Raw genomic sequence first — 27,674 nt, forward strand, 5'->3', positions numbered from 1 at the left:
GGTCGTGTTTCCCGTATGGCCTGAGAAAGTCTATCTTGGGGGGTGGGGACAACTTGTAAGTACCAGGCAATCGAATGGCCTTTTCCTAAAAAGAGAATAACTTTTAAAACCAAGCCTAATTATACTTCGTGCAAATAAGAAGAGAAGGGCACAGAGGAGGGAAGGCAGAGACATGGATTGGGACGGTTAATTCCCCAGTCCATAATGTATTTCAGAAGGCCCCATAAAGAGACAATGCAAACAGAAAACCCAACGGAATCCTTGCAGAGAGTAATCGCCTTGATTACTACAATAACTACCCCTTAAAATGCCATTTTATTGTAACTTGATATCACTCTGAGCTATTTCAGAGCCATCAAATTAGGCTCTTTTCAGAAAGGATAAAACAGTTGACTCTCAAAGTGAAAAATCTAATTTCGAACTTCTTAGCTCATTCTACATTCTCTTCCAAAAAAGCGCTTCAGTGATAGCCCACGCGCCTGGTGATGGTTTTGGAAAAGACAAGCATTCAATGCCGACTTCCCTCCTACGCTTTCCACAAGAGTCCATTTTTAGCCACATTTACACCCTGCAGAAAACGGTGTTGTGTTTCTGAAACTCTGTCCAGAGCTCACTATGCAAGAAGACAAGTCACCCCTAACTTTCAGAGCAGTGCTGACCTGCCCATGTGCTCCATTCTCCAGAGGCCCCGAACATGCTCTTTTTTTTTTTCAACAAAGCATGTTAGCAGGTCACTCGCACATTTCTTTTTCCACCTGCAAATACTTCACAGCGAGTGTAACATAAAAGTTATGAGTCAAATGGGAACGTTTCGGTCCTCTGTATTCCTGGGACCAACCTACAGTAGTTTAAATTTTAGATAAATACGAAACTATATCCCTGGCCAAAAAAAACCCCACCAAAAACAGCTGAGCGAACATGGAAAACTCTGAGACTGGACAAATTTTTTTTTAAAAAAAGGGCCCTTTAGGGCTCTCACCAAAAACACACAATCACTTCCTCTCTCCTCTGCATCCCCGAGGTCCCATTCTAGGATTTTACACGTGGCTCTGCTTGGTTTCCAACACTAAACAGGATTTTGAATCTGTTCTTTAATCCACCTGAGAATTACTTCACTATGGTCAGCACAATGTCTGGCCACACTTGAGGTGAAATGATTGTTGGAACTGGGGGCAGCCCAGAGAAAGCAAAAGCTTCCAAAAGCTTAGAAAAATTTCCTAGCACTACCTAAAGCCCTCTTCTTTATTTTCACTTCCTCCACAACAGCAGAACTAGCGGTACATGCGGGGGATGGGGGTGGGGGGGGCGGCTGAGAGTACTTCCCGCTCTTCATGGTGGGCGACTATGACCCTCAGGCCGTTTTCTGCACTGTCCTGTACATCCTCGCCACTCAAATGTGGATCGGGGACCAGCAGCATCCACACCACCGGGAAACTTGCGGGAAATGCAGACCCTCAGGCCCCACCCCAGATCTGCCAGCAAAATCTGCATCAGAAACAAGACCCCCAGGTGATTCACATACAGCACATTCTGAGATGCACTGCTCTAAACCAAACGGGAATTCAACTAACAGCTGTGAGCCATTTATGGACTCTGAGAGGTCATATTTTGGGAATATAAAAATTTCCCTCAGCATTCTACTGTACACCAGAAATTGACACAACATTATAAACTGACTATATTTGAATAAAAATATATATATATATATATATATATATATATATACACACACACACACACACAAAAAAATTGTCCTGGAATTGTTTATAAAGACACAGAAAAATACCTATTTGACACCTTTTACCAGCTACTATTTGACCTCAAACAGTAATATCTTTTTTGTTATTGTGGTTAAGATATACATACTAACTTAAAATTTACCATTTTAATCCTAAGTGTACAGTTCAGTGGTATTAAGTACATTCACCCTGTTGTGTAACCATCATCATGATCCTGGCTTTCATCTTCCAAAACTAAAACTCTATACCCATTAAACAATAACTCCCCCTTCTCCCTTTACCCCAGAAACACCAATATTTTTAAGACCCTTTAATAACCTACCAAATTGGGTTGAAAATTAGCCAATACCCTGAAAAGTTACCATAGGGTTTACCAGGACAAGGCCATGCTCTACATCTTTGACCCTGATTCCCTCAAGAATGTATCCCTGCTCAGTTCGAGAGCGGGTGTTCCGGTGCCAGGACCAGTTAATGGACTTCTCCTGATCCTTGGTGGCTACGCCTGTATGTTCCATGATGAACCTGTGATGTAGGGAGAGGAAGAAGTTGGTCAGGAGAGAGGGAAACTAGTCTTTTGGCCACTGCTTGTTCTTGATCCACGTCTGAACCCAGTTCTTTCCAACCTGCCCCTCTTCTCTCCTATTTCAAACCCTGTATTTCCTACACGGGTCGCCCAGCTAATTACACTTGTTATACTTGGGGACAACAGAGTAGACAGTGTAAGACCAAGGATTTGCTGACCGATTGAAGATTATGGGTCAAAGTTGGCAGTTGTTTTCATGTTTCAGTATATACTTTTCTGGTTTAGTTCTTTCTAAACCCACAATCCATAAATACTGTCAAGGGTAAAAACAGAACTACTGGCCTGACCATCCCTTCCCATGCCCCCCTCGCCAAGAGCCACCCATCGACCAGCTGGCAATGGTCTCATGTGACACAGACTCCATTGGGTCAAACAAGCCAGTAGCCAAAAAGGACAAATACCATATGACTCCACTTCTCCAAGTACCTGAAGTAGTCAAAATCAGAGACAGGAAGTAGAAAGGTGATTACGAAGGGCTGGGGGAGGAGCAATGGGGAGTTAAGCGTTTGGTGGGCACAGAGTCTCAGGACTGCGAGATGAGAAAGTTCTCGAGATCTGCTGCACAGCAGTGCGACTGTCCTTGACACTACAGAAATGTGCACTTAAACATGGTTAGGATGGGGATTTTAATGCTGTGTTTTTTACCACAACTTCTTTTCAGAAATGGCAAAGTTAAAAAAGAAAAGCAAAGGAAATATCATTGGGATTAAAAAATAATTCGACAAAAAAATTTCATTAAAACCTATTTACAATCCTCTCTGGGACAGAGTGACATAAGCCAAGTACACTGTTTACATACTGTTTTCCTTTTTAAAATCATCTTAAAAAGTGTGTATAAGGAACTGAATTTGCATCTGGGAAAAGTGAAAAGGCAACACAGAGTGAAGGTGACCAACTCTACATACAGGAACTTAAACATCTAAGCAGTGCCCCGAAGCAAGGCACTTAGTCTTAGCTTATAGATGGCACTACACCACCTGAGAACCCAATGGGAAAGAGACCAGACCGGGCATCGGTGTCTGTGAGACGCGTGGTCTCTCTGCCCTGCCTCTCCCTGCCCCCACCCCCACTCTCCACCTACACAAAACAGCTGTATCTTCACCACCAAATACTGAAGAGCCATTCAAGACACTCAGACGAAACAGAAACTGAGGAATTGCAAGATAGTCCAGAAACATCACTGCTTACGAAGCCTAGAAATGAGGAAGGTACCACCAAAGCGACCATCTCTGCTCAAGGTTCTGATAACCAAGAAGTCCATCAGCCTCAGACTACACAACGCTGACCTTGAAGTTTTTGGTCTCAACTTGCAAACAAAATTCAGAAACTCTGAGTTTTAAATACTGGCGTATGAAGTCCTTTCAGTTCTTTCTGTCATAAATTGTAGTATGTGTCTTGGAGGGAGGGATCCATTTTTAACATTAAAATTGGCTTCCTTTGGGATTAGCAGATGCACACCACTGTATACAAAACAGATAAACAACAAGGACCTACTATTTAGCAGAGGCAACTATATTCAATATCTTGTAATAACCTATAACAGAGAAGAACCTAAAAAGAATACATATGTATAACTGCATCACTCTGTTGTACACCTGAAACTAACAAAACATTGTAAATCAAATATATGTCAATTACAAAATTTTTTAAAATTTGTTTCCTTCTAAAATGGAGATGCTGGTCTCCTTTTACAATTGTCCAATGTAATCAGTGAGCCAGATTCTGGATTCATGTATTTATTTTCAGTGATACGGCTTTTCACTTGTTTTACACTAGACAATGGGGAGCCTGGAGCAGTGATTCCCACAAACAGAAGGTGCTTCTTCCACTGCTCAACAAGGTGGATGAGGAAGCACAGGTTGGGGGGTTTGGTCCGTTCTGTCCTTACAGGGATGAGGACACCACTGCATTCTCCCCGGCAGGCCAGTATTTCCAACACTAGGAAAGTTTAAGAACTTTAAAGGAGAGTGGTAATGAAATCAATTGGCAAATAACAATGTATTTGAACTTTTTCTCCAATTGCTGGCACCCTGTTACTTCTGATTCTTCCAGATCCCCAGGAAGGACCAGCCAAGTGTAGTGCTCTCTGTCCTGAACTGGCTGGAACACTTCTATTCTGATTTGGCGGAATTTTTTTACTGCATCACTCACACACTCAAGGGGTGCATTATATACTCCTTTTTGAGATTCCATTTTTATCACTTAGAAAAAATGTTTACGGCATGAGGGGCAGAGAGAGAATGCACACATGACCTTCGGAAGGCCACCCAAGGAAGGAGAACCCTGTGTCCCGCAGCGGAGGGCGCTGGTGCTCACCTGACCATAGTCTGTCCGGAAGACGACGACGCCCTCGGCACAGGAATCTACAGTACTCGGAAAATGCTGGCCATTCTCTCTGAGCCAGACCCGTGCTCCCTGCAAACAAAACAAACAGGATTTAACTATGAGTCTGCATTGCATTCTGTGGCAAAACACCACCCTTAAAATTACTATGACTACTACCTTCCTGAAAAAACCACTTTTTGAAAAGCAGATGTCTTTCTCAAACAAGGAAGGAATGACTCTTCAAAGAAAGTGTCGTCCACAGCCTTAGATACGTACAAGTGTGACCGAGAAAGGGTCCCACCGGGCAGAGGAAACAGCACTAAAATGCAACTGATTTATAAGGAGTCTCTCATTTCACTCAGGCACCCACTTTGAGGCAAGAACCAGTATCATCCCATTTTATGGATGGAGAACTGGAGGCCTAGAGGTAAAGAAATTTGCTCCACACCACGTATCCAGAAACCACAAGTTTAACCAGGTCACTGCACTGTTTCATCCCAAGTTGAGAACTCTTTGGGACCCTCAGGCTCCCCTCTTTCCAGGTCCAAGCCCCATGCACCTGCCCACTTGGAGGGCATCAGGGCGCTCCACTGACTTCCTGGTTGTACCAAAGCCATGTGTCAACTGGACTCTCCAAGAAAGGGACTGAAGTTTTAGTAAATATTAGAATCCAATCCAGCAGACACCTAATGCACCCCAAAGTTTAGGATGAGAGCCCAAGAGACAGCAACTTCCAGATCCCACTGTTTTAACCTGGGGCACGATTTTTTTTAGCATTGACTTCATTTCCATTTTTTATTTTCCCACCAAATGAAATGATAATCTTAATATTTAGCTTTTCAATGCTGAATTTCCTCTTCCTTTGATTTCACAGCATGAAAACCGTTTGTTTTCAAGGATGAATGATTACAAAGTTTCAAGAAATTACTGGGTGTTCACTGGTCATTCAAATTATAAAGTTCCCTTTATGGGAACTCTTGTACACTGTTGGTGGGAATGTAAAACGGGTGTAGCCACCGTGCAAACAGTATAGAAGTTCCTTAAAAAACTAAAAGTAGAACTACCATATGACCCAGCAATTCCACTCCTGGGTATACATCCAGAAAAAAATGAAAAGACTAGCTTGAAAAGATACATGCACCCCAATGTTCACAGGAGCACTATTTACAATAGCCAACACATGGAAGCAACCCAAGTGCCCATCAACAGACAACTGAATCAAGAAGATGTTTCATATATATATATATGTGGGTATACAATGAAACATTACTCAGCCATAAAAAAGAAATACTGCCATTTGCATAACATAGATGGACCTAAATAAGTATTATGCTTAGTGAAATAAGTCAGACAAAAGAAAGACAAATACTGTGTGGTATCACTTATATGTGGAATCTAGAAAATAATACAAATGAATGTATATGCAAAACAGAATGAGACTCACAGATACAGAAGACAAATCAGTGGTTACCAAAGGGTAGAGGACGGGAGGAGGGACAAATTAAGGGTATGGGATTAACAAATACAAACTACTATATACAAAATAGATAAGCAACAAGAATATACTGTCTAGCACAGGGAATTATATCCATTATCTTATAATAACCTCTAATGGACTATAGTCTGCAAAAATACTGAATTACTATGCTGTACACCTGAAACTAACCCAATACTGTAAATCAACTATGCTGTAATTTTAAAAATACTCAATATGAAAAAAAGAATTACTTTTATGACTGATGATGTATACCCAATGTAATGCAATAGCTTTAGTATCTCATGTTATTTCTACTCTGCTCAACAATTTCATCAACTCCAACAAAGATGGAACAGTGGAAATACGATACCAGAATTATCATCTGACATAGCAGTTACACTGAACTTCTTTTCCTAGAACTTTCGATCTCATTTCATTGGTCTGCTTAATTTCTGTTACAATTTGAAATGTTAAATGACATATTCAAAATACATTGGCTAAACATTCAACTTCTAGTTCAAGGGACTACTACTACTACTGTTCTGTTAACACAGATGGCAGATGATAAATATTATAGAAGTAAACTAAGTAAACTCACCATTTTACGCTAGTTTAAATTGTGTTCTTGATACCATAAACAGTAGCTTAGTAATGGAGTGTCCACGGGGTGTCACAGTCATGTGCTAAGAGCCTAAATAATAGTAACACTAACCTAACCCTCGGTAAGACAGGAATTCCCACCCCAAAACTGAGGTTCACAACTTAAGTCCCTGCCTAATGTCACATAGCTGGTGACCAAGCCAGGTCTCAAATCTTTCCAATTCCCAGATCCATGCTCTTTCCACACACCACACTATTTGACTCCTTCAAATAATTCATTAATAAATAAAATGCATCAATAGGTCAGTCAACAACTAAAATATAACCACACACAAAGGTCCCTCTAGGTAGCCAATTAACACACCCAACTCCTTCTAGAAGGGAAAATTTAAGTTAGAAAAATCCAACTTACAATTTACTCCCTCAGTGCCAATGATGACCCTGTTTAAAACACACCAGCCCAGGACCTAAAACATCTGTCGTCACCGTTACTCAGGATCCTCACTTATTCAACCTCGAGTGTGATGAAAGCATTTGGGGACAGCAAGCTGGACCTCCGGGCTCTGGAAGGAGTGGGACCCAGAGGAGGGGCCACAGGTACAAGCATTTGCAAGAAGTTCCAGGTGGCTGGAGCCCAAGGTTGAAATGGCATTGGCTGCAATTCCCCTTGTGAGTTCTGCGACTCTCCTGGCAGCCCCTACTAGGACCCTACACAAGGCCCTCCCCGTGGGCGTCCCCTTTCTCTTTATTGTGGGAATTTTAAGTTGTCAACTCTAAACTTCTTCAGTCCTCCAAGATGAAGATGGAAAACAGCATCAAAAATGAACAGGAAGTGCTTCTCTATAAATTCTGAAGACTGCCTTCTTTAAAGAACACGATAACACCAACGGGACGAGTTCCCATTCCCGCACAAGTCAGTCACATACCAATGATTCCCACTTTGGGCTGAGACACAGGTCCCCAACTTCCAGAAAGAATGACACAACTGATTGTCAGTCCTGATTTCTTTATGAGCAAACAGCTGCTTTCTCAAAAGAACGTTTACTGCGACTCCCAGAGGCTACACAGCTTACAGTTTCTTTTACTTGAGTTTTGCTGTGGTTCTTTTCAACCTTCTCACTTGAAAGTATTACAAAGCCCTTTGCTGACACAGTCCTACACGATCAAACACACAGTGCAACTTCCGGAGTCCAAAGGTCTTTCTCAACAGGTATGAAGAGCTGCTGATAAACAAGTTCTACAAAACCCAGCCCAGACTTCAAATCTAGAGCCCACTGGCTGGTATTTCTCAACCTACAGTGGAGTCCTCCACAGGTAGAGAGGGAAATACATTCAAAACATGCCCTTTGTTCTTTGAAAAAGTTTAAACAGGCGATTTCCATAGAATCAAAATTGCAAAGTCAAACTGTTGAAATGGATATTTTTATACAGATTGTTCTGAGATTGTTCTGGGTGGTTTCTCTCAGCCCCCAAACTTTCTGTTCCCTTCTATTTGAATAGAACACATATGCCCAGGTCCAGCAAAGAGGCCACCCACAGGCACTGGAAAACAAAGTCACAGACATTTACCAGACCATCCAAGTTTGAGTGGGGAAGAAAAATTTGCCTGCCATATGCAAACCATTATATCCTGTCATTGTTAAATAAGGCTGATAATTTAAGTACAATGCAGGCATATGGAGAAAGCTCCCAGCATATAGAGAAAACTCACTATTGGAGTAAAAATATGCCTCTAAAAGCAGGTGGAAGAAGTTTGATCACGAAATACATGTTTTATTAAATCTTGGGACATTTTCACCTTAATCTGAGACAATATGTGTTAAATTAAACTTCTAAAAACTTTTCTGCACATCATCACCAGCAACAGTTTTACAAGACAAAGCAGGTGCATACAAATTCCCGTCTCTTTGATCTTCAGAACAATCCTCTAAGATAGGGAAGTAAGTAATACCTTCCCTTCTTCAAAAACGAGGTTCATAGGCATTCCATCTTTCCACTGCCAGCAAAAGATTTCCTGACTCACCCTCTCTTCCTCGGCGCTACCTACGGAGGTGGCAGCCATCTCCTAGTCGGCATCACGGCCACCCTCAGACCCCTCGTGAAGCCCAGGATCGTCAAAAAGAGGACCAAGAAGTTCATCCGGCACCAGGCAGACCGATTTGTCAAAATTAAGTGGAACTGGCTGAAACCCAGAGGCACTGACAACACGGTGCGCAAGAGGTTCAAGGGCCAGATCCTGATGCCCAGCACTGGCTACGGGAGCAACAAGAAAACAAAGCATACGCTGCCCAGCGGCTTCCGCAAGTTCCTGCTACACGACGTCGAGGAGCTCGAAGTGCTGCTGATGTGCAGCAGATGTTACTGTGCTGAGATTGCTCACAACGTCTCCTCCAAGAACCGCAAAGCCACTGTGGAGAGAGCAGCCCAGCTGGCCATCAGAGTCACCAATCCCAACGCCAGGCTGCGCAGCGAAGAAAACGAATAGGCAGCTCATGCACGTTGTATTTGTGTTAATAAAACCATGAAACTCAAAAGAAAAGAAAAGAAAAAAAAAAGATTTCCTGGCTCTAATTTAAAAAAAAAGACTGACTATATCAAGTGTTGATGACAATGTGGAGAAGCTGGTGGTGATATAACACAGTACATCCACTTACGAAAACAGTTTGGCAGTTTCTTAAAAAGTGAAACATAACCTTACCATATGCCCCAACAATTCAACTCCTAGGATATATACCTACTCAAATTAAAAAAAAAATTTTTTTTAAAAAGCCTTGTATGCAAATATTCAGAGCAGCATTATTCCTAATAGCCAAATACTAGAAATCATTTCCTAAAAGTTGAGTTAATGCTTTATTCAGGGACCTTACTGAGAACTAAAGCCCAGGAGACTCAGATTGCTTTGAGTAACAAGTTCCAAAGAGGTAAGGGAGGAATCAGGATATACGGGAGTTTTTGCTGGGATGGGGGAGGGGGGAATGAGTCGAATGTCAAAAGATTACTGCTAATCACAAAAACCAGACACCTCAAGTTAATGATTTTAGTTATGCTCAAGTTACGATTTTCCACTTATGGGAAGATGCAAGAGTCTAGACTCACTGAAATTATTCCTTAGATATACATTAATTATCTAGTGTTTTTCTCCATCCTCAGTTCCCCTTGGGGTAAACCACTGGTGGCAGCTACAGGAGCTGATCGCAGGCAACATCTTTTTGTCTGCACACTCAAATGTCCATCAACAGGTACAGGATTTCTACACAATGGAAGTCTTAGTAACAAAAACCAAATCACAGAATCACCAACAAGGATGAATCTCAAAAATGCTAAGTGAAAGAAGCTACACACAAAAAAGCACATATTATAGGGTTCCATATACATGAAATTTCTGGAAGAGGCAAATCCATAGACACGGAAACTAGATGCATAGATGCCCAGAGCTAGGTGTAGGGGCGGAGAGACACACTGACTGAATGGGGAGAAAGGAACTTTGGGGCACAATGGAACTATTCTAAAACTGGATTGTGCTGATGGCTGCACAACTGTATAAATGCACTAAAACTCATTCAACTGTGAATCTACAATGGGTATGTAATTACACCTTGGTAATTCCAAATCATTAAAAAAAGTTCATCTCCCAGCCTACATACTTCTCACTGATACATGAACGCAATGCTTAACCATTCCATTATGGGAAAAACCCAATCATGTTTCTATAACTGACCTATGGTGGTATCACACACACACACACACACACACACAACACAGCCATAATGACCACATGTAAGAGCTGTGTTAAAACTCTGAAGATCAGTGTTGGGTTCATTAAGTCACCGCTCTCCATTAACGCAGACTAGCAGGGTTCAGAAGCTACAAGGAGACTTGTCCAAGTTCATCTCCAGATGAGGCTGTGGTCAAGGGTATCCTTGTCTCAATTACTGGCCCCCCTCCTGGGAAGATTATCATAAATCCCCAGCCAACTGTCTATGACTTGCATTACCTCCCAGGCGAGGAATTGTACCTGGTGCCTTCCTGTTACCATGGCAACATAACATAGCTACGCAAAGCCTAAAATATTCACCTCCTGGGCCTTTGCACAGGAAGTCTGCTGATCCTAATTTAAGGTAAATAGAAGATAAAATCACTATCAAAGATTTCAACCTACTGTTGCCCCATTTAAAAAAAAATTATTTTTAACTATTACATTTCTCTTCTGATTTTAATAATGATCTTCTTTCCTGAACTTTGAAACACTGAAGTTTAAAAATAAGGTAGGAAAACAACTCCAAAAAAGAGATAATGACGATGGACTTGAAATACTATGCTGTGTGGCATGTTCTAATTACAGATTCACAGAAACGAGAACATTCTTTAGCCAAACACACAGCTCAGTCAGACCCAGAACAAGGCACCACACCTATTTTTCTCCCATAACTGCTTCCCTGGCCCACGTTAAGTACCACGGTTCAGAAGTCTCTAACAACTTACATGATAAAGTCACAATTTGTTCTGGAAATGTGATCTCCTTTTTTTTTTTTCCAGACAAATATGTCAAATAGTTTTGTAAGATAAGATAAATTAATACAGCTATTTAAATCTGCAGTAAATTCAGCAACCAAAAAGGTTCTCTTTTGCCTACAATGACTTAGTAAAGAAGTAACCTGGCTTAATTATGGACAATAGTATGGAAATTCCTTAAAAAAACTGAAAGGAGACTTAGCCTATGATCCAGCAATCCCACTCCTGGGCATATATCCAGAGGAAACTCTAATTCGAAAAGATACATGTACTCCAATATTCACAGCAAAACTATTTACAGCAGCCAAGACATGGAAGCAAACTAAACGTCCATCAACAGATGACTGGATAAAGAAGATGTGAGATACACACACACACACTTGCACACAATGAAATACTACTCAGCCGTAAAAAAGAATGAAAATAATGCCATTTGCAGTAACATAGATGAACCTGGAGATCGTCATAATAAATGAAGTAGCCAGAAACAGAAAGAAAAATACCATAGGGATCACTTATATGTAGACTCTTATAAAAAAAAAAAAAGACACATAGAAAACAAACTTATGGTTATTGGAGGGAAAGGAGGTGGGGAGGAATAAATTGTGAGTTTGAGATACTAACTGCTGTATATAAAATAGATAAACAACAAAGTCCTACTGGATAGCACAGGGAACTATATTTAATACCTTGTAATGGCCTATCATAAAAAAGAATATGAAAAAGAATATATATATATGTATGTACAAGTGAGTCACTATGCAATACACCAAAAATTAACACAACATGGTAAATAGACTACACTTCAGTTATGCTTCAATTAAAAAAAGAAGAAGAAGAAGTAACCTGGCTCAGAAGATGTCTCATGTAACAGGCGGGGACTTGGAGGGACCTTGTTCTTGATGACACTCAATTCCAGAAACAGGGTGTGGGTAATATATTATAGTACAAGGATTTAAAGAGCATTTAAAAAGTTGAGGTACAATTGAAATGTGACATATTAGTTCTAGGTGTACAACACGATGATTTGATATTTGTATATACAGAGAAAGTCTGTAACATCCATCTAGTTAATTAACATCCATCACTACACAGTTAATTTTTTTTCTTATGAGAACTTTTAAGATCTACTCTCTTAGCAACTTGCAAATATACAATACAGTTAACGTTACTGTAGTCACCGTGCTGTCCATACATCCCCAGGACTTATTTTATACCTGGAATTTTGCACCTTTTGACTCCCTTCACCCACCCCCTACTTCTAGAAACCGATAACCTGTTCTCTGTATTTATGAATTGGTGGGGGTGGGAGGTCTGGGGAGAGGTTTCACATGTAAGTGAGATCTCCTCTGTTTTACAGTCATTTTTGTGGTTGTTGGGAGTAGGAAATACCTTCTCATCAACTTATGTTATTTTTTTCTAATCCTTATTTCTCAAATCCACCTCAAAGGACACACGGCATTTATCACATACAAAGCTCGAAAGCAGGTGCCTCAACCTCGTCACGACTGACACCATGGATGAGGTCATTATTTGTTGTGGGTGAGGGGACTGCCCTGGTTGGGAACCACTGGTCTAGAGTAACATTAAGTTCTAGAGCCACAAGCAAATTAAACGAGTTTTCAAAACCATTAATTGAAAGCAGACTCCACCGTCTAAATTCTAGGAATTTCCACAACCTCCGGAAGTAGGATCAGCCCAGATGCAGTCTACCTGGGGCAGGTCTCATTTCCGGTGACCTCGGCTGGGTGCTGACCGGAGGGAGGGAGGCGCCTCCACGGTCTGATTCAAAACATCTGACGAAGGGAGGGAACAAGGGCCCCGAAGCCGAGGGCTTGATGACGGTGCTGGAAGGCTCGCTCTTCTCCCTTCCCTCTGTCCACTGCGCTGTTTGGGGTTTGTTTGGTTTTTTTTTAAATGCACTTTTCATGTTTAGAACTGACTTAATGTTTTTACGCAGATGGTTGGAACTGCACAGACAAAACCTGCCAAAAACCTGCGCTCTTTTCACCTCGGGGCGACTTCAACCCCACGTGCTTGCAAAGCTCGATGCACAAGTTGTCAGAATGTCTGGAAACAGCGCAGATGAGAAGGAAGGGGAGCATAATCACACGTACAAAATGAGTATGAAAAATGCAGCGGGGACAAAGGAGCACGGCTGGCTGGGGACAGACCCAGGAGACTTCAAAATGAAAGAGCAAAGTGGAACCCAAGATATCTCCCCCGCAGAGACGGCCACCTCTTCATCCCCTAGGAGGGGACCTGGAAATAAGCAAGCATCAGGGCAGCCACCGTCCCCAGCATCCCCACAGCAGTGGGTGGCCTGTGCACCCCTGACCACACAGTAGGCAGAGAGCTCGGGGCCACGGGGGCTGAGTGATCCCCTGATTCACTTCCTCCATGGGACTGGAGGTTCTCAGACCTGAGGCTAGTACTCCTTTCTGCACAGCTGTGTTAGGTTCCAAAGAGCCCAGGGCTGCTCAGCACCGAACGGAACCTGCAGGTTTCAGGCTCAGTTCTCAAAGGGGGCAGAACTCAGCTAGTGCCCGGCCAGCACTGACCGCTGGGGAGGGAAAAGGAGGAACAGGAGGCTCAAGAGAGAAAATGTGAGCACACAGCCTGGAATGTCGGAAATACGTGATGTGAAGATCCCAAGTTCGTACCATTTGCCTGTGGCTGTGGAACGGAGGTGGTGTTTGTTCTCTGTAACAGGCAACACCAGGAACAACTGTTCTACACCCATTGGAGCTGATGCCACCATCACATTCTAGAGGAAAAGGTGTTGCTGACATTCTTTTTCAGAACTTGGACAACCCCTCCCCGCAACCGCTCCCAAGGCTGTCAGAAGTGCTGCGTAACTCCCCAGACAGGCCTACAGACGTCTTTAAAGGCAGTGCTTTTTAAGATAAGAAATACATTCCAGCCATTTGTAGCTACAGTGCATTTGTAGCTGTGTCACCACCATCATCAACATCATTTCTTGGGCTTGCCTACGAGCCTAAGGAGCCTATACAGCACTGTCCCTACAGGAAGATGTGTAATGTCCCAAGCATCTAACCCTAAACACACCTGAAAAACAGCATGGGTGTTTACTGAGCTTGCCCACATTCATTACGATAAAGTCCACAATTGGTCCTATGTCTTTGGGCAACAACCAGTGAGAAGGATCACGTGGCATCCATATTCTTTCCCGTTGTCCGCCCATAAGGTCACACTCTGTCACCACGATGAGGTGTAGCTTCAAAACAAACATGACATGAAAACACAAAACAACATGAAACGTACATGAAAAGCAGGAGATGGAAAGGGAGAAAAAAGAAAACAGTAAAAGCTTTTGCCAAACTAACCTTTGCTCAAGGTTCCCCATGGAAAGATACAAAAAAGGAGTCATCGACATCCCCGACTCCCAATCAAAATCAGAGCCAAAACAAACTATGCTAAATGGCCACAACACCTAATTTGTGAACATATAATTCTTTAAAGAGTTTATTTCCATGGTTATGGGGTTTCAACTTGCTGACTGACTCAGCCCTGGTTTTAGATTCTGATTTTTCCTGCCTTCCTCAGAACTCTTCAAAACAGCTTTTCAGTTACCCTTTTAAACTACAGTGACTAGAACTATCCCAGAAAATACGTTAACACTGAGAGAAATGAGACATCTCCAAGTTGCTGAGACAATCTCAGACACTGTAGGAATGTGAAAATCCAAGGAACAAAAATCAAATTATTCCACTATTAGTTAACCAATCATCACAAAGCCAACATATATATGTTTAAAAGAGATCAGAAAATAGACCCAAAGTATTAGCCAATGCGCCTAAAATTCATTCAATCATCTGTAAGTCACCTCTCCCATAAATCCATCCATCCACTCATCCATAAATCCATCCACTCATCCATACATCCATCTGGCTGCCCTTCCACAAGCCCATCCTTCCCACCTTCCCACAAGTATCTTTTGAGCCACTACTATGTACCAGGCGCTGTGAAAGATTCACCCGTATATAAAACCATTCCTGCTCTGAAACATTTACAATATGTTAGAGGTAAAATGATGCCTGTTCTAATACCTTCATCCTACAGTCTTTCTTCCAAAGGAAGTAATTATGCAACAGGAAGAGCAGTAGAATAGGGCAAGAAAGAGAAGTAGCTAATTGGGGAAAGGACGTGCAGACCCTTATAAAATGAATAAAACTGTTCTGCTTTTAAGGTCTCAAAAACTAGTGGGAAATCCTCTCTAAGGGACACAAAATAGCTGGCTTTAGAACTGCATTCCAGTCTCCCTTTTAGTAGAAACAGTAGGAGATATAGAACAGAAGGGATAACAAAAGACCATTACAAGATGTTTTCACTCTTCGTGGAATGTAATACCAGACGTCCCTTACCTTTTATTTCCTAGAGTTTGTCCTTTCCTATTCTTGACAAGAATACTTTTCTTAAACACACACACACACAAACCATAAACAAACAAAAACTAGTAAGATAATCTTCATGCAGCCCTGACTGTGTTCTGGCTACCATCTGTTTTTAGAAAAAATACACAAACTTACTCAGAACAGGAGTTTGTCATTACTTCATAAAAACGAATGACCCAAGGACACAGTAGGAACTAAATAAAACGGCTATTTCTCATCTCAGCTGCACACAGATTAATTCCTCTGCAGAATTTTACTGAATTTCAAAAACATTTCATGTTTTTCATGAAGTCATACTGCCTGAATTAAGAGATGCTTAAGAGACAATCCAGTCCAATCAAAGAGACAAGAAAACATGTTGGTGAGGACGTGGAGAAACTAGAATCCTCATACCCTGCTGGTGAGAATGTGAAACAGTGCAGCTGCTGCAGAAAACAGTCTGGTAGGTCCTCAAAAAGTTAGAAGACAGAGTTACCAGATGACTCAGGAATTCCACTCTCAGCTGTATACCCAGGAGAAATGAAAACATATGTCCACACAATAACTTGTACACAAAGGTTCACACCAGCATGATTTACAACAGCCCAAAAGGGGGAACCCCCTTAGTGTCCATCAACTGAAGAACAGATTTTTTTTTTAATGTGACATATTCATAGAATGGAATATTATTCAGTGATTTAAAAAAGAGGAAATGTTACATGTTGCAACATGGATGAGCCTTGAAAACATTACACTAAGTGAAAGCAGCCAGTCACAAAGGACCACACATCACGTGAGCCCATTTACATGAAATGTCCCAAAGGTAAAGCCATGCAGACAGGAAGCAGATTGCTGGTTGCCCAGGGCAGGTGTAGGCAGTGACTGGGACTAGGGAGTGACTGCTGATTGGTGTGGGGTTTCTTTCTGGAGTGATGAAAATGTTCTGGAGTTAGACAGTGGTGATGGCTGCACAACTATTAGTATATATTAATACTATAATATTGTTACAATGTTAGTATAATATATTAGTGTAGTATTATATATTAATAACTATTAGTATGATACAATATTAACATATACTATATAAATAATATTAGTATAAACTAATAACGTAACAGTACTATATTTAGTGAATATACTAAAAACCACTGAATGGGATACTTTAAAAAGACTCACATCCATGATACGTGAATCATCTCGCAAATAAAAAAGGAGAGGGGCTGCTCTCCCTTCTGAAACCAACCGGATTCTGTCCATGGAATGTCTCTCTCTCTAAATAAACTTGCTTTCACTTAAAAAAAAAAAAAAAAAAAAGAGGAGAGGGAGACAGACAAGCAAGAAGAGAAAGACAGGCTGCCTCGTACCTGGCTTCATTCACTCCCTGGATCCAGTTCACCAAAGGCCATCTTGAGCCCTGACCTCCCGCGTTAAATATGCCAAGAAGGTCCTCTTTTCGGTGTACACTGGTTCTTATTGAGTCTCCATCATTTACAAGCAAAGGAAAATCAGTATGATTTTTCAGCAGACCAATGTCAGGACTTCAGAAGACACCTAGAAAGCGACTCCCTCACCGAGAGACCTCTGGAAATGGCCATAGCTAGCTAGCTGTGTATGCTTTCCCAAGAGCAGCAGGACAAGTTATGTCAGAGCTTGGACGGTGTGATGCATGTTACACTAGAACTCTTACCACCTGAATTACAGGAGGCAGGGGTGGGCTGTTTTCCTTGCCAGTGAATTCCCAGCCAAGAGCAGGGCCGGGCACACTCGATGAGGGACAAGTGTTGATTCACTCTCAATCCCAAATCCCATCGCAGGGCCCTGCTCTCTGCTCTGGGAACACACGGTGACCCTTAGAGGCACAGTGCTGCTCACAGAGAGACGAAAGGCCGCTCAGGTTGCAGTAAAGAGGCCGTGAAAACCACACAGGCTGCTCCCCCTGCAGTGTGGACTCAAACCTCAGCTTCACTACCTGTGGCTCAGGACAACTGTTAATACCTGAGACTTCTCTGTACAAGATGAGAGTCATCTAAACTTGTCTGCTGTCCAAGCACAAGAAGGGCACTCGGGACGGCTAACCAAAGTGCTCCAAAGCCGCAGGGCCCTCGACACAACGTGGCAGTGTCTGTATTTGGGGTCTTGCTGCCAGCACCCTCCGGGGTCACGCCCAGAACGGCTTTTAGCCATGGTACAGCTTTCATTTTTCTTTCCTCTGAATGCCTTGCTATAGAACCTAGGAACACAAAGGCCTAGTTTAACTCACCAGGCGAACCAACCTTTCCTCCAAACCCACCAAAGCTACAACTTCGGTTTCTTTCCAGCTCCAAAGCATTTAAAAATAACTCACAAAGACAAGCTACACCCAGCAGGAAGGTGATGGAGGTGAAAAGGACGGAAATGTTTTACTTGACATAAGTGCCTGTGTTTCTTCTAGTTGATACCTACCAAGATTTTCTCAATAAAATTATTTCTCTCTTGTGGCAAACCATTTTCATTATTCTCCAAACTCCATCTCTTCTTGGGTTCCATAGAGATTTGGGCACAGAATGACATTTTCTCTAGGAGACAGCATATCCAACAGCCCAGCGGCAACGCCTGCTTGTGCCTGCATTACTAACTCGGGGTGAAATCCCAGACTCTTCCCCAAGGACACAGGGACACAGGCCTCTGCTTCCTTCCTCAGTGAGCACCAGACATGGAGGAGTGAGGACACGGGGCACCTGGAGTAGAACAGACCAGAGAGGCTGCAGAATGTAGTGGGGGTTCTGGTGGTTTTGCTGTTGTTGCTGTAAATCAACCTTTTATTTTAGAATAGTTTCAGATTTTATAGAGAAGCTGCAAAGCTGATACAGATGGTCCCCACCCTCCTGCACGCAGGTTCCCCCAACTGTTAACATCTCATGTTGCTACTGTCCCCGCTAAGGGGCCAACATAGGTGTGTTATCATGAACACAACTCCGCATTTTGCTTGGATTTCACACCAGCGTTTCCCTAACACCCTTTTTCTGTCCCAGGTTCCCATCCAGCACTTTCTATCGGGTCATCCTTCCTCCTCAGGGCTTCTCTGCCCCCCGACAGTGTTTAAAGGCCTTGACAGTGCCAAGGAGTACAGGTCAGGTGTTCTGTGGAACATCCCTCTGCCGGGGACTGTCTTAGCTTTTCCCTGAAGTTAGACTGCAGTGTCGTGGCTTCCAGTGATGGCTCAATCCAGGGGTCCAATTTCCTGAACGGGAGTCCAGGCTTTCCTGCCTCAGCCACGCGGCCTGGGTCAAGTTCACCTTCTTGGCCCTCAGTTTCCTCCTCTACAGAAGAGCAGAAAAGAACACGCCCTCCCTCCCAGGGGACTGTGGGGATGAAGGGGGCTAAGTCCGAGCACAAAGGGGAGGGGATCAGCAGGAACTCTCCACGGAGAGAAGTGGTCGTGGACTGAACAACAGAGCTGCCGGGCCAGAGACACAGGACAAAGGTTCCTAACAGACAAACCTGACTTCCAGAAACCCGCATCCAAGGGGGACGAAGTTTTAAGTAGCTCATTTAAACCTGACACCACAGGACTCATTTGGGGACACAGGCAGCGTCCCTGCATGTGGGAGTGTCGGTGAAGGCAGCAAGCCACACGAGAGCAGGGTTCTGACGATGAACAGGACAGACCCCCAGGCAGCAGGTGGAAGTCTCAAGGTGAAGGGTGCAATTTTCCGCAAAGTAGCCAAGGACCAGTGTAGACTAACACACACCGTAAGCTGGCTTACCTGCTCCACTTAACCACTGACTGGAAACTACGAACAGCTCCATACACCAAACAATGAAGGCATTCACCTTCCTTTAGTTCAAGAAAGAAAAGTCTCAAACTCTAACTGACCAAGCTCTGGAAACCACTAAAGACTAAAATTGCTTCCCCGCTTACCAATAAAAATTGGGGCACACTGTCTTACAGTGCAATAGACTTTTTTCCAAGCATGTTTATAAAAACAAAACAAAACCCACAGCAGCCAAAGTCTTTCTGAGATATCAACTTTTAATTCCATCTCAGCCCATGAGACTCTGAGTCACTAAGCTTGGAAAGTCTCAAGATCCCCTCGAGCAGCATGCATGGGTGGGCAGAGGCAGGCGGGGGGCTGGAGCTGAGACCCCACTGAATGAGTCCAGCCCAGGGTGTCGGGGGAATGACAAGTCTGGGTCCTGCAAACAAATCTTCCCTGGGGCCCCATCGGGGCAGGTCACATGAAGCTCCGAGTCCCGGCACTGAGGTAAGTCCCTCCCAGTTCCTTCTGGCTCCTGGTCAGCCTCTTCCCAACTCCTGGATGCCAGGCCCCAGCCAGACCAAAGTGGCCCTGGTCAAATGGGAAGGCCCTCTGCTCCCCTTTCTCCTTCCTAGGAAACCTCCTACTACCCGAGGGCCAGTGCTGAGGACAGGCTCCATCCAGCAGAGAGCAGAGGAAATTTCCTACGAGTGCGTTAGTGGAGTCCAGCACAGCCAGTCCTCCCTCCCAGCCCGCTCCATCCTTCCCAAACCACTCCAGCCACAACTGAAGCCCCCGTACACATGAACTGCCCCACTCAGGGAGAAGCCCAACTCACGGCTGGCAGTGAGGGCGTGTGAGCAATAAAAACCCACAGGGGTGAGCCCTAAACTCAGAGGGGCTCCTCGGGTGGAACAGGGTGGACAGGGCGGGGGTTAAGCAGGGCCAGGCAGAGCCCCGAGGAGGCGGGATTCTGCTCTAAGCCCAACTTCAGGTCATCACCCAGCTCCTGGCCCCTCTTCTCCCAGCAGTCCTCCCGGCCTCTCATCTTCTCTCTGGACAGCGGAGCCCTCCTCTACTTCACAGCAGGAAAGCACTGCAGGAGAGGATGCTCATGACCCACTGACAGGCCAGGCAAACAGCCAATAAACTCCCACAGGATAGACACGGTCTAGAAGGGAGGCTTTCGTCCCTGACTTCAGCAGAACCACATGCCCATGGAGCTCTGAAACCTCAACAGTGCCCAGGGATGAACTCCAGATGGGCAGACAGGGCAGGGGCCCCAGCTCGACGCCCAGGGATGAACTCCAGATAGGGGGCAGGGCAGGGGCCCCACCCCGACCCTGGGCCCAGGCCTTCCAGGTGGTGACCCAAGTGTTCGAGGCCTTCTTCCTCCCCACACCTGCAAGTTCACCAAGTTCAGAGATTCTCACACCTAGTCTGGCCCTTAGGAAACACTTGATGCCTCTTTGGAACCCCGCACAAAGCCAACACCAGCTCAAATCTAGGGTACCTAGTGTGAACCACTGACCTAAATACTTCCCCCAAGAGAGAAAAGCATTAGGTCCAAGCAAACTCAGGAAGGAAGAGAGGCAGGGAGGGAAGAAAGAAAAGGAAGGAAGGAAAAGGAAGGAAGTGAGTTAACAATGTAAATATTCTGCTCACAAAGCAGAATGCACTGCTCCTGAGTAATGTACCACATACCCATGTGTACATCTCCAGTTTTTATCTACTCCAATAATTAACGCTCACGGCAATCCAAGTGTTTGTCTTGAAACTTAGTTGAAAGTCACTTTCAAACATGTTTTTAAAAATTACTTTAGAAGTTCCCACCAAACTGAACCTGTAACAAAACTGGCTTGCTAGACATCACCTAAAAATATACCCTTTGTTAAAAAAAAAAAAAAAAGCCCTTGATTAGCATTAGTGAGGGACTCTGCAACGCCACCACCATTGTAATTCGACTCCAATAGAACACCGTAATATCCTACTCCAAGACAGACACAAAGTACTACCCCCGTGTGTGAAACTAGCACCCCTAAACAAACCCACGAAGTCAACATTTAAGCTCAGCTTGGCTTTTCCAATGGCAAAGCATCTTCTTCCAAGACTGTGTGCTGCTGTCTCTTGCCAACACCAGACAAACCTGAAGGCCTCTCATTCCTACAATCCAAACGTCTTTGTTCTACCTACAAATGTCACAGCTGTTTGGCAACAGACACTGGAAATCTAGAGAAACCCCCACTTACCTCCCCTGTCTCCATTCACGGGTGACAGTGACGGCTCTCCCGGGGACATCCCGTCTGGGCTCCAGGATCTGGCACCATTCAGAAGAGCAGAGCTAAAAAGGTTCCAAAACTCCTTCACTGACTGAAAAGGGCAAAAGCCCCCAAAAGAGTTTTGTTTGAAATACACGTGGATCATAGAAAACTCGAGGACAAACAGCCAAGCCAGAATTCAGGGCAATCAGGGCAAACACCCAATGCCATGAAGCACCTGCAGAGTGTCACTACATCTCTACAGGCCCCACTCAAGTCAAGAACTCCTTCAACTCCCTTTGTTGGAAGAAAGCACTGACCTACAAGTATGTGTGCCCTCTTGCTGTCATCAGTCAGAGACTGGGAGATAAGCCGAATTCTTCTGAGAAGCACTGCTTGCAGAGCGGGGAGGCCTGGAGCGGCCGAGCAAAGTAACAGGAAGCAGTGCTGTTCTCCTTAGGGTAAGAGCGCCTGGAGTTATCGCTGGAGTTACCACGAGCAGCTCACAGGACTCCAGAGATAAAACTTTCAGGAGCTCCCTGCTCCTTGGCTGGGGGTTCCCTAGGAACCTTCTTGCTGTCTGGGTAAGTGCCTCTTCAGGCCAGCACTCCCCAACAGAACCGATGCAAGCCGCATTCGGGATTTGGGGGTGGCGGTGCTCATAGCTCAGTGGGAGAGGGCACGCTTAGCATGCTCGAGGTCCTAGGCTCAATCCCCAGACCTCCATTAAAATAAATTAAAAAAAAAAAAAAAGCCCACATATGGGATTTTACATTTTCCAGCAGTCACATTTTTTGAAAAAAGTAAAAAGAAACAAGTGAGATTAATTTTAATATGTGTTATTTAACCCCATAGATGCAAAAATAACTTCAACATGTAAGCAATATAAAAAATGTATTGAGAATTTTATATTCTTTTTCCCATACTAATTCTCAAAGTCTGGTGGGTATTTTGCACTCACTGCACACCTCAGTTCAGAACAGCCATTTTTCCATTGCCCGCTAGCCTCGTGTGGGCTACTGGTCACAGCATGTCACCATGAAAACCTACTAGACTCTAGAAATGTAATTTTGTGGGCTAAGAGGGTGGTGGTGTGTGTCCAAAGGCATGAAGGCAATGTCTCCTCTTTATTTGCTTTTTCCCATTTTAGGGAATATATCAAATTTCCCAGTGATAACCAGCAAAGGTATGTATGACTTATCCATCATCACCTGCCCCAACCTAACCTACCATAGTTCAACATTCACGTGGGGGAGATAGAAGAACCACCTTTTTCTGTCCCTCTGAAACAACAATAAAAGAATGTGATAAATCAGAATCGCTCTAAGAATGTGACCTCTACACACCCCGTGTATAAGATGATTAAAACAGCTTGGGGGGACTTGGTGCGTAAATTGCCCTGTGACATATTTTACCAAAGGGAGCAAGAAAAATGTATCTGTTTACTGTAATACAAACCCCACCACCATTTCAATAGCTATGTTTGCTGAATTCTTGAACTCTTGAGGGCACATGCCAGCTCATTATCTGAGTTACTGGTGGCTTTGACTTAAGACAAATAAAATGAGACAATTAATTATACATTAGGCAGCAGAAAGTATGTGCTTTCACCCCAAAACTGCCCTCTCCTCCTCCCAACCATGACCAAATACTCTGAATGGGATAACAGAAAGAGGAAAAAGTCTTGCAGATGTAATAAGAGGCAAATGTGTTTTTAATTGAGGTTTCCATGAGCTATCGGTTAGAAAGTGGTACTTGAACAGTAAGAAACTACTCTGCAGCCCAGTATGCGGGGATCTGAAGACAGACAGACTACAGAAAAACTGGTAAATTTCCCCAAATACCCAGCAGAGGTGAGCAGCTCTGATAAGCCAACTGGCTTTTCAAAACCCAGGGGGTCGCTCCATCCCGTGACAAAGGCCCAGCCAGGCCATCTGTTCTCACCACCTTCCCAAGTCCGGTCACCCTACCCTAGTCCCCCACACCCAACCCTATCCCTCTTCAATCTCTGAGCCACCTCGGAAGCAGCCCTTGCAAACCCACCTCCCTGTCTCACTTAAGGCCTCTTCCATTCAGACAAAATCCCGCCTGTGGCCTGTGGCCTGTGTTCTGTGCATGCTCCGGCCTCTGCCTCCCCCTTCAGCCTCGCCTGGATTTTTCTCAGGTCCCACCCAGCTTGCACCGAGTCTCTATCCACTGCTCTGCCAGCAAAACCAATGCGCCCCTTTGACCCAGCCATCAACCTCCCCGACCCTGGGAGGCCCTGGCCTGAGAGCTGCACCTTTGTCCCCTGGCAGAGAAATCAGTAGAGAAACAACTCAAGTGATGCCAGCCCTCCCTGCTGGATGGGAGGGCAAGCACCACCGCTGCCAGGAAGGACAGAAGGATGGCCCTCCAACAGTGACCCAAGAACATGGTGGACTTCAGCACAAACTCCACCCATCCTGACATTGGGCCGGGGCGTGTGTTTGTCTTTTACCAGCCCTGCCCTACTAACAATGACCTGACCTTTTGTGTCTCACGCCCCCTGAACTTACCTCGACAGCATTTAAATAGGTGAGAAAACTTGTATTATAGATTCTGAGGTTCATGTTCGTGGAATCCAATAATGAAGATGATAGCTATACCCTAAAAACAGCACATCCTGGATCATCTACCAACACCGGCTGTCTTCCTGAGTTCCTACAGCGAGCAGTCAGGGGTTACTAACCAGGAACCCGATCTGCTCACTGCCGGCTCGACTGCGCTACCTCCAGGTCCAGCCAAACTCACTTTCCAGACAACAGCAGGGTCCTTGGAATTCCCATCCCCCAATGCCTTGGCTCCCTGGAAGCTTCTAGAGCCAGACCATCAGGAAGCCATATATTCCACCTTCAAAATGACTGATTTCAGAGGCCGTTTTTTTCCTTGGCCCAGGTGAAGGTGTGCAAAAGAATTTTCCAGAACTCTGAACTGGTGTTCTGCTTCTTTTGTGAATCCCAAGGTAGATTCTCCCCTTTTAGCAAATTCATTATAGCTGGAGAACCACCACCATCCAAATTCCAAATGCATTCATTCACTCTACAAATATTGACTTAGAGCACTTGTTGGCTGACAAGGCACCACACCATGGCCAGGAAGTCACAGGAGTCAATGGTGAGGACCTGGGCTTCCAAATCCAGCAAACCAAACTCCAGTCCCCCTACTGGGTGTGGAACCCTGGAAAATAACAGTAACAGGAAACACTGTGACCGTGTGCTGATTGCTGTTCCAAATGCATCATGTGCACCCACTGACACCTTACCGGCCAGCAACGAGAAATGTCCCCATTTAACAGATATGACAGAAGAGGCACAGAGCCACTGAAAAATCTGCCCAAGGGCCCAAAGCTAACAGGTGGTGGAACAGATTTGTTTTTTCCTTGTCCTTTTCTTTTTTTAGAAACAGCTTTACAAACTTACAACTTATATCCCATAAAATGACGGGCAGACAAGTCCACCTGCATCACTCCATGTAATTCTGCCTCTTCTGTCACTTAGCTTTCCTGCACTCCAAGTTCCTACTTTACAAAATGCAAACGATCAAGAGTTAAGGGGTTAAATAATGGAATTAATATTAGTAAAGCAGACCAGCCCAGCACCTGGCCCAGAGAAGGACCCAACAGCCCAAAAATACAGTCTGCTCTCCACAAGTTTAATCTAATCAAAGGCAAAGCTAGTAAATACAGAAAATAGCCATAATAAAATACAGAGAGAGATAAAGGACACAAAAAGTGCAGATAAAAATACAAAGGGGAATTGAGTGTTTGTAAGGGAGGACCTCTGTTCCTGGAGCTGAAGTATTTGCAACAGAGAAGCCCGGCTGGGAACGCTGCTGAGTTTAGCATCAATCACTTAAAACACAAACTGCATGAGAACGGCCCAGAGCCTCTAAGAACAAGATGAATCTTGCATATCTGACACATACAACATGAGGCGGTGAATCACACCTGCTGTGGAGGATGATCTGAATCCCTTCTTCTAGAGATGGGGATGAATTTCAGTGACCAAAACACAACCATCCTCTGAAGGAAACACTTCCAAGAGTGAACTGAGTGTATTCAACCTCATACATTTGTCTGGTCTTGTTTTTGCAAAGCTTACTGCTGTCCTCTGAGGATAATCATCTCCCTTACTGACCTTGAAACCCTCTTCTCCCAAACTGTTACTGACCTTGGAGCCAGTGTCCCATGGCTCTCAATAGGACAGGGAGGGTGGGTGGGGGCAGAGGCACAACAAAGGATATGGTCTCCCATCCTATGGTCAGCTGCTCTCCCTCAATCAAAAACCCCCACCTGCCAGGGAGATGGGGCCATTTCAGGTCCACTGATTGGCAAGGGCCACCAAGCACAAAGGTCCTGCCCTAGAGTGGGTGAAAGCAAAAGACTGTATTACCTAAGATGCAACCCATTTTCAAATGTGTTTTATTGTTTCCAGGAACCCAATGATGCCAACTGATCATTTGTTGTTCGCCTTAGAGAAGAAACTCCCTGCTACGGATGGAACTAAGAAATTTAACTACTGATTCTAAAGATACTAATTGGCTGGGCAGAGCCTTCGCCCACAAATCATGCTGGGCGCTGACCCCCAGGCAGTGGATGGGTCCCGGGTGAGAGCTGCGAAGAGCAGCTTGTTAACAAAGTGACATCTGAGGCATGAGAACAATCCAGCAATTGTTGAGTCCCATTTCCTGCTCCATATCTTCCATGGCAAATTAAAAAAAAAAAAAAGAAGAAGAAGAAAAAGAGGAAGAAAAGCCTCCTTAGATTAGGACACACACATCCGCAACTGCAGTCCCTGTGAGAAGCAACAGAGACTTGGCATTTTCACAGAGGTGGTTAAGTGTCTCGTACACACACAGTCTGTATCCATTACCAGCCCTGAAGGGACCCGCTGCCAGACACAACAGCTGCTGTCCCATCCCTGGGCCTCCAGCAGGCCTCTGGGGCGTCCCTGGTGGGAATGAGGAGTGGGTCTCCTCTGACCCCAGCCCCCCACCATTACAGACTGGAAGGGAGCTGGTGGGCTGCTCCCAGGACTGAAGGAATGAGCAGCCCTCAGTTCAGGAAGGGCCCCCAGCAGGTTCCTCAGCATCAGCAACCCCGACAATGCAGCTGGGTAAGTCTCTGGGGTGAGAGGCTGTCCCGTGCACGGCAGAAGTTTAACAGCACCTCTGGCTTCTTCTCACCGTATAACCCCCACCTCTAGTTGTCAAACATCCTCTTGGGACCCAAATTACCCCCACTGAGAGCCATCGGTCAAAAGGGAAGACAACTGTTTCAGCCTCACTGACATCCCACCTGGAAGTTAACTCATTAACTTCCAAGGACTAGACGGCAGATGCCAGCACGGCCAAAATCCCCTTAATCATCTCTCCCAGCTTCTTCCTCCTCCACCCCCAGGCGCAAAGCTGACATCCCCCAACAACCCCATCTCCCAAACCAAGAGGGGCCAGAACGCTGTAGATGCTGCCAGTCCCCCTGCGAAGACGTCTCCTGACCCACCCTGCCTCCTCTCAACCCCCTTGGCTAACGTGGAGACAAATAGATAGTTGTATGCGGAATGTAGAGACACTCGAGAACCTGGGAGAACATACCGGTTTCTAACAGACACTTGAAAACCTTCACTCCTTCTGCTTCTGCTCTTTGCTGACCTCTTTGTAACTTTAGTATACGGTGGAGCACTGTCATCATCCTACTCTGCCTCTCAACTGGGAGACAGAGAACCAGCCGCCAGAGGAAACAGATAGGAGTGAGGTGGTCACAGAAGCACCACAAAGGCTGGGAAAATCAAGAGAGAAAGTACCAAACGCTATGGAGGGGACCAAAGAAATGACCACTGGTCACTCAGCCCGAGGACTGACAGATCATTGGTGATTTTTTTTTTTTTCATTAGAGTAATTTCCTGAAAAACAAAAAACCACAGGACAATTTCATCCGTCGGTAAATAAGGCCCAAGTGCTGCCACCACACCCAAAAGGATTACGCAGACATTATCAAAAGACCTTTAATGCGGCAACACTTACATAAGGA

At 44.5% G+C, this 27,674-nt stretch overlaps 2 protein-coding genes across 3 annotated transcripts in view; one reads left to right on the forward strand and one right to left on the reverse strand.

The window, feature by feature from the left end:
- The window catches only part of MYO10 (myosin X), a 192,841-nt gene that overhangs the window by 142,786 nt on the left and 22,381 nt on the right, over positions 1 to 27,674 (reverse strand). The window contains exon 2 of one of the 2 annotated variants that reach the window (XM_074356494.1): positions 4,639 to 4,737. The exons of the other annotated variant lie outside the window; for it this stretch is intronic. Within the exon in view, the coding sequence (XP_074212595.1) occupies positions 4,639 to 4,737 (99 nt within the window). The remainder of the gene's footprint in view (positions 1 to 4,638; positions 4,738 to 27,674) is intronic. 2 annotated transcript variants of the gene reach the window in all.
- LOC105070786 (large ribosomal subunit protein eL32-like) lies at positions 8,679 to 9,240 on the forward strand (the record flags this gene model as incomplete). Its single annotated transcript, XM_045518291.2, has 1 exon — positions 8,679 to 9,240. A coding segment is annotated over one exon (531 nt), but the record flags the coding sequence as incomplete, so codon positions are not given.

This window comes from Camelus bactrianus, chromosome 3, assembly GCF_048773025.1.
Source record: "Camelus bactrianus isolate YW-2024 breed Bactrian camel chromosome 3, ASM4877302v1, whole genome shotgun sequence".
In the NCBI taxonomy this organism is placed as follows: Eukaryota; Metazoa; Chordata; class Mammalia; order Artiodactyla; family Camelidae; genus Camelus; species Camelus bactrianus.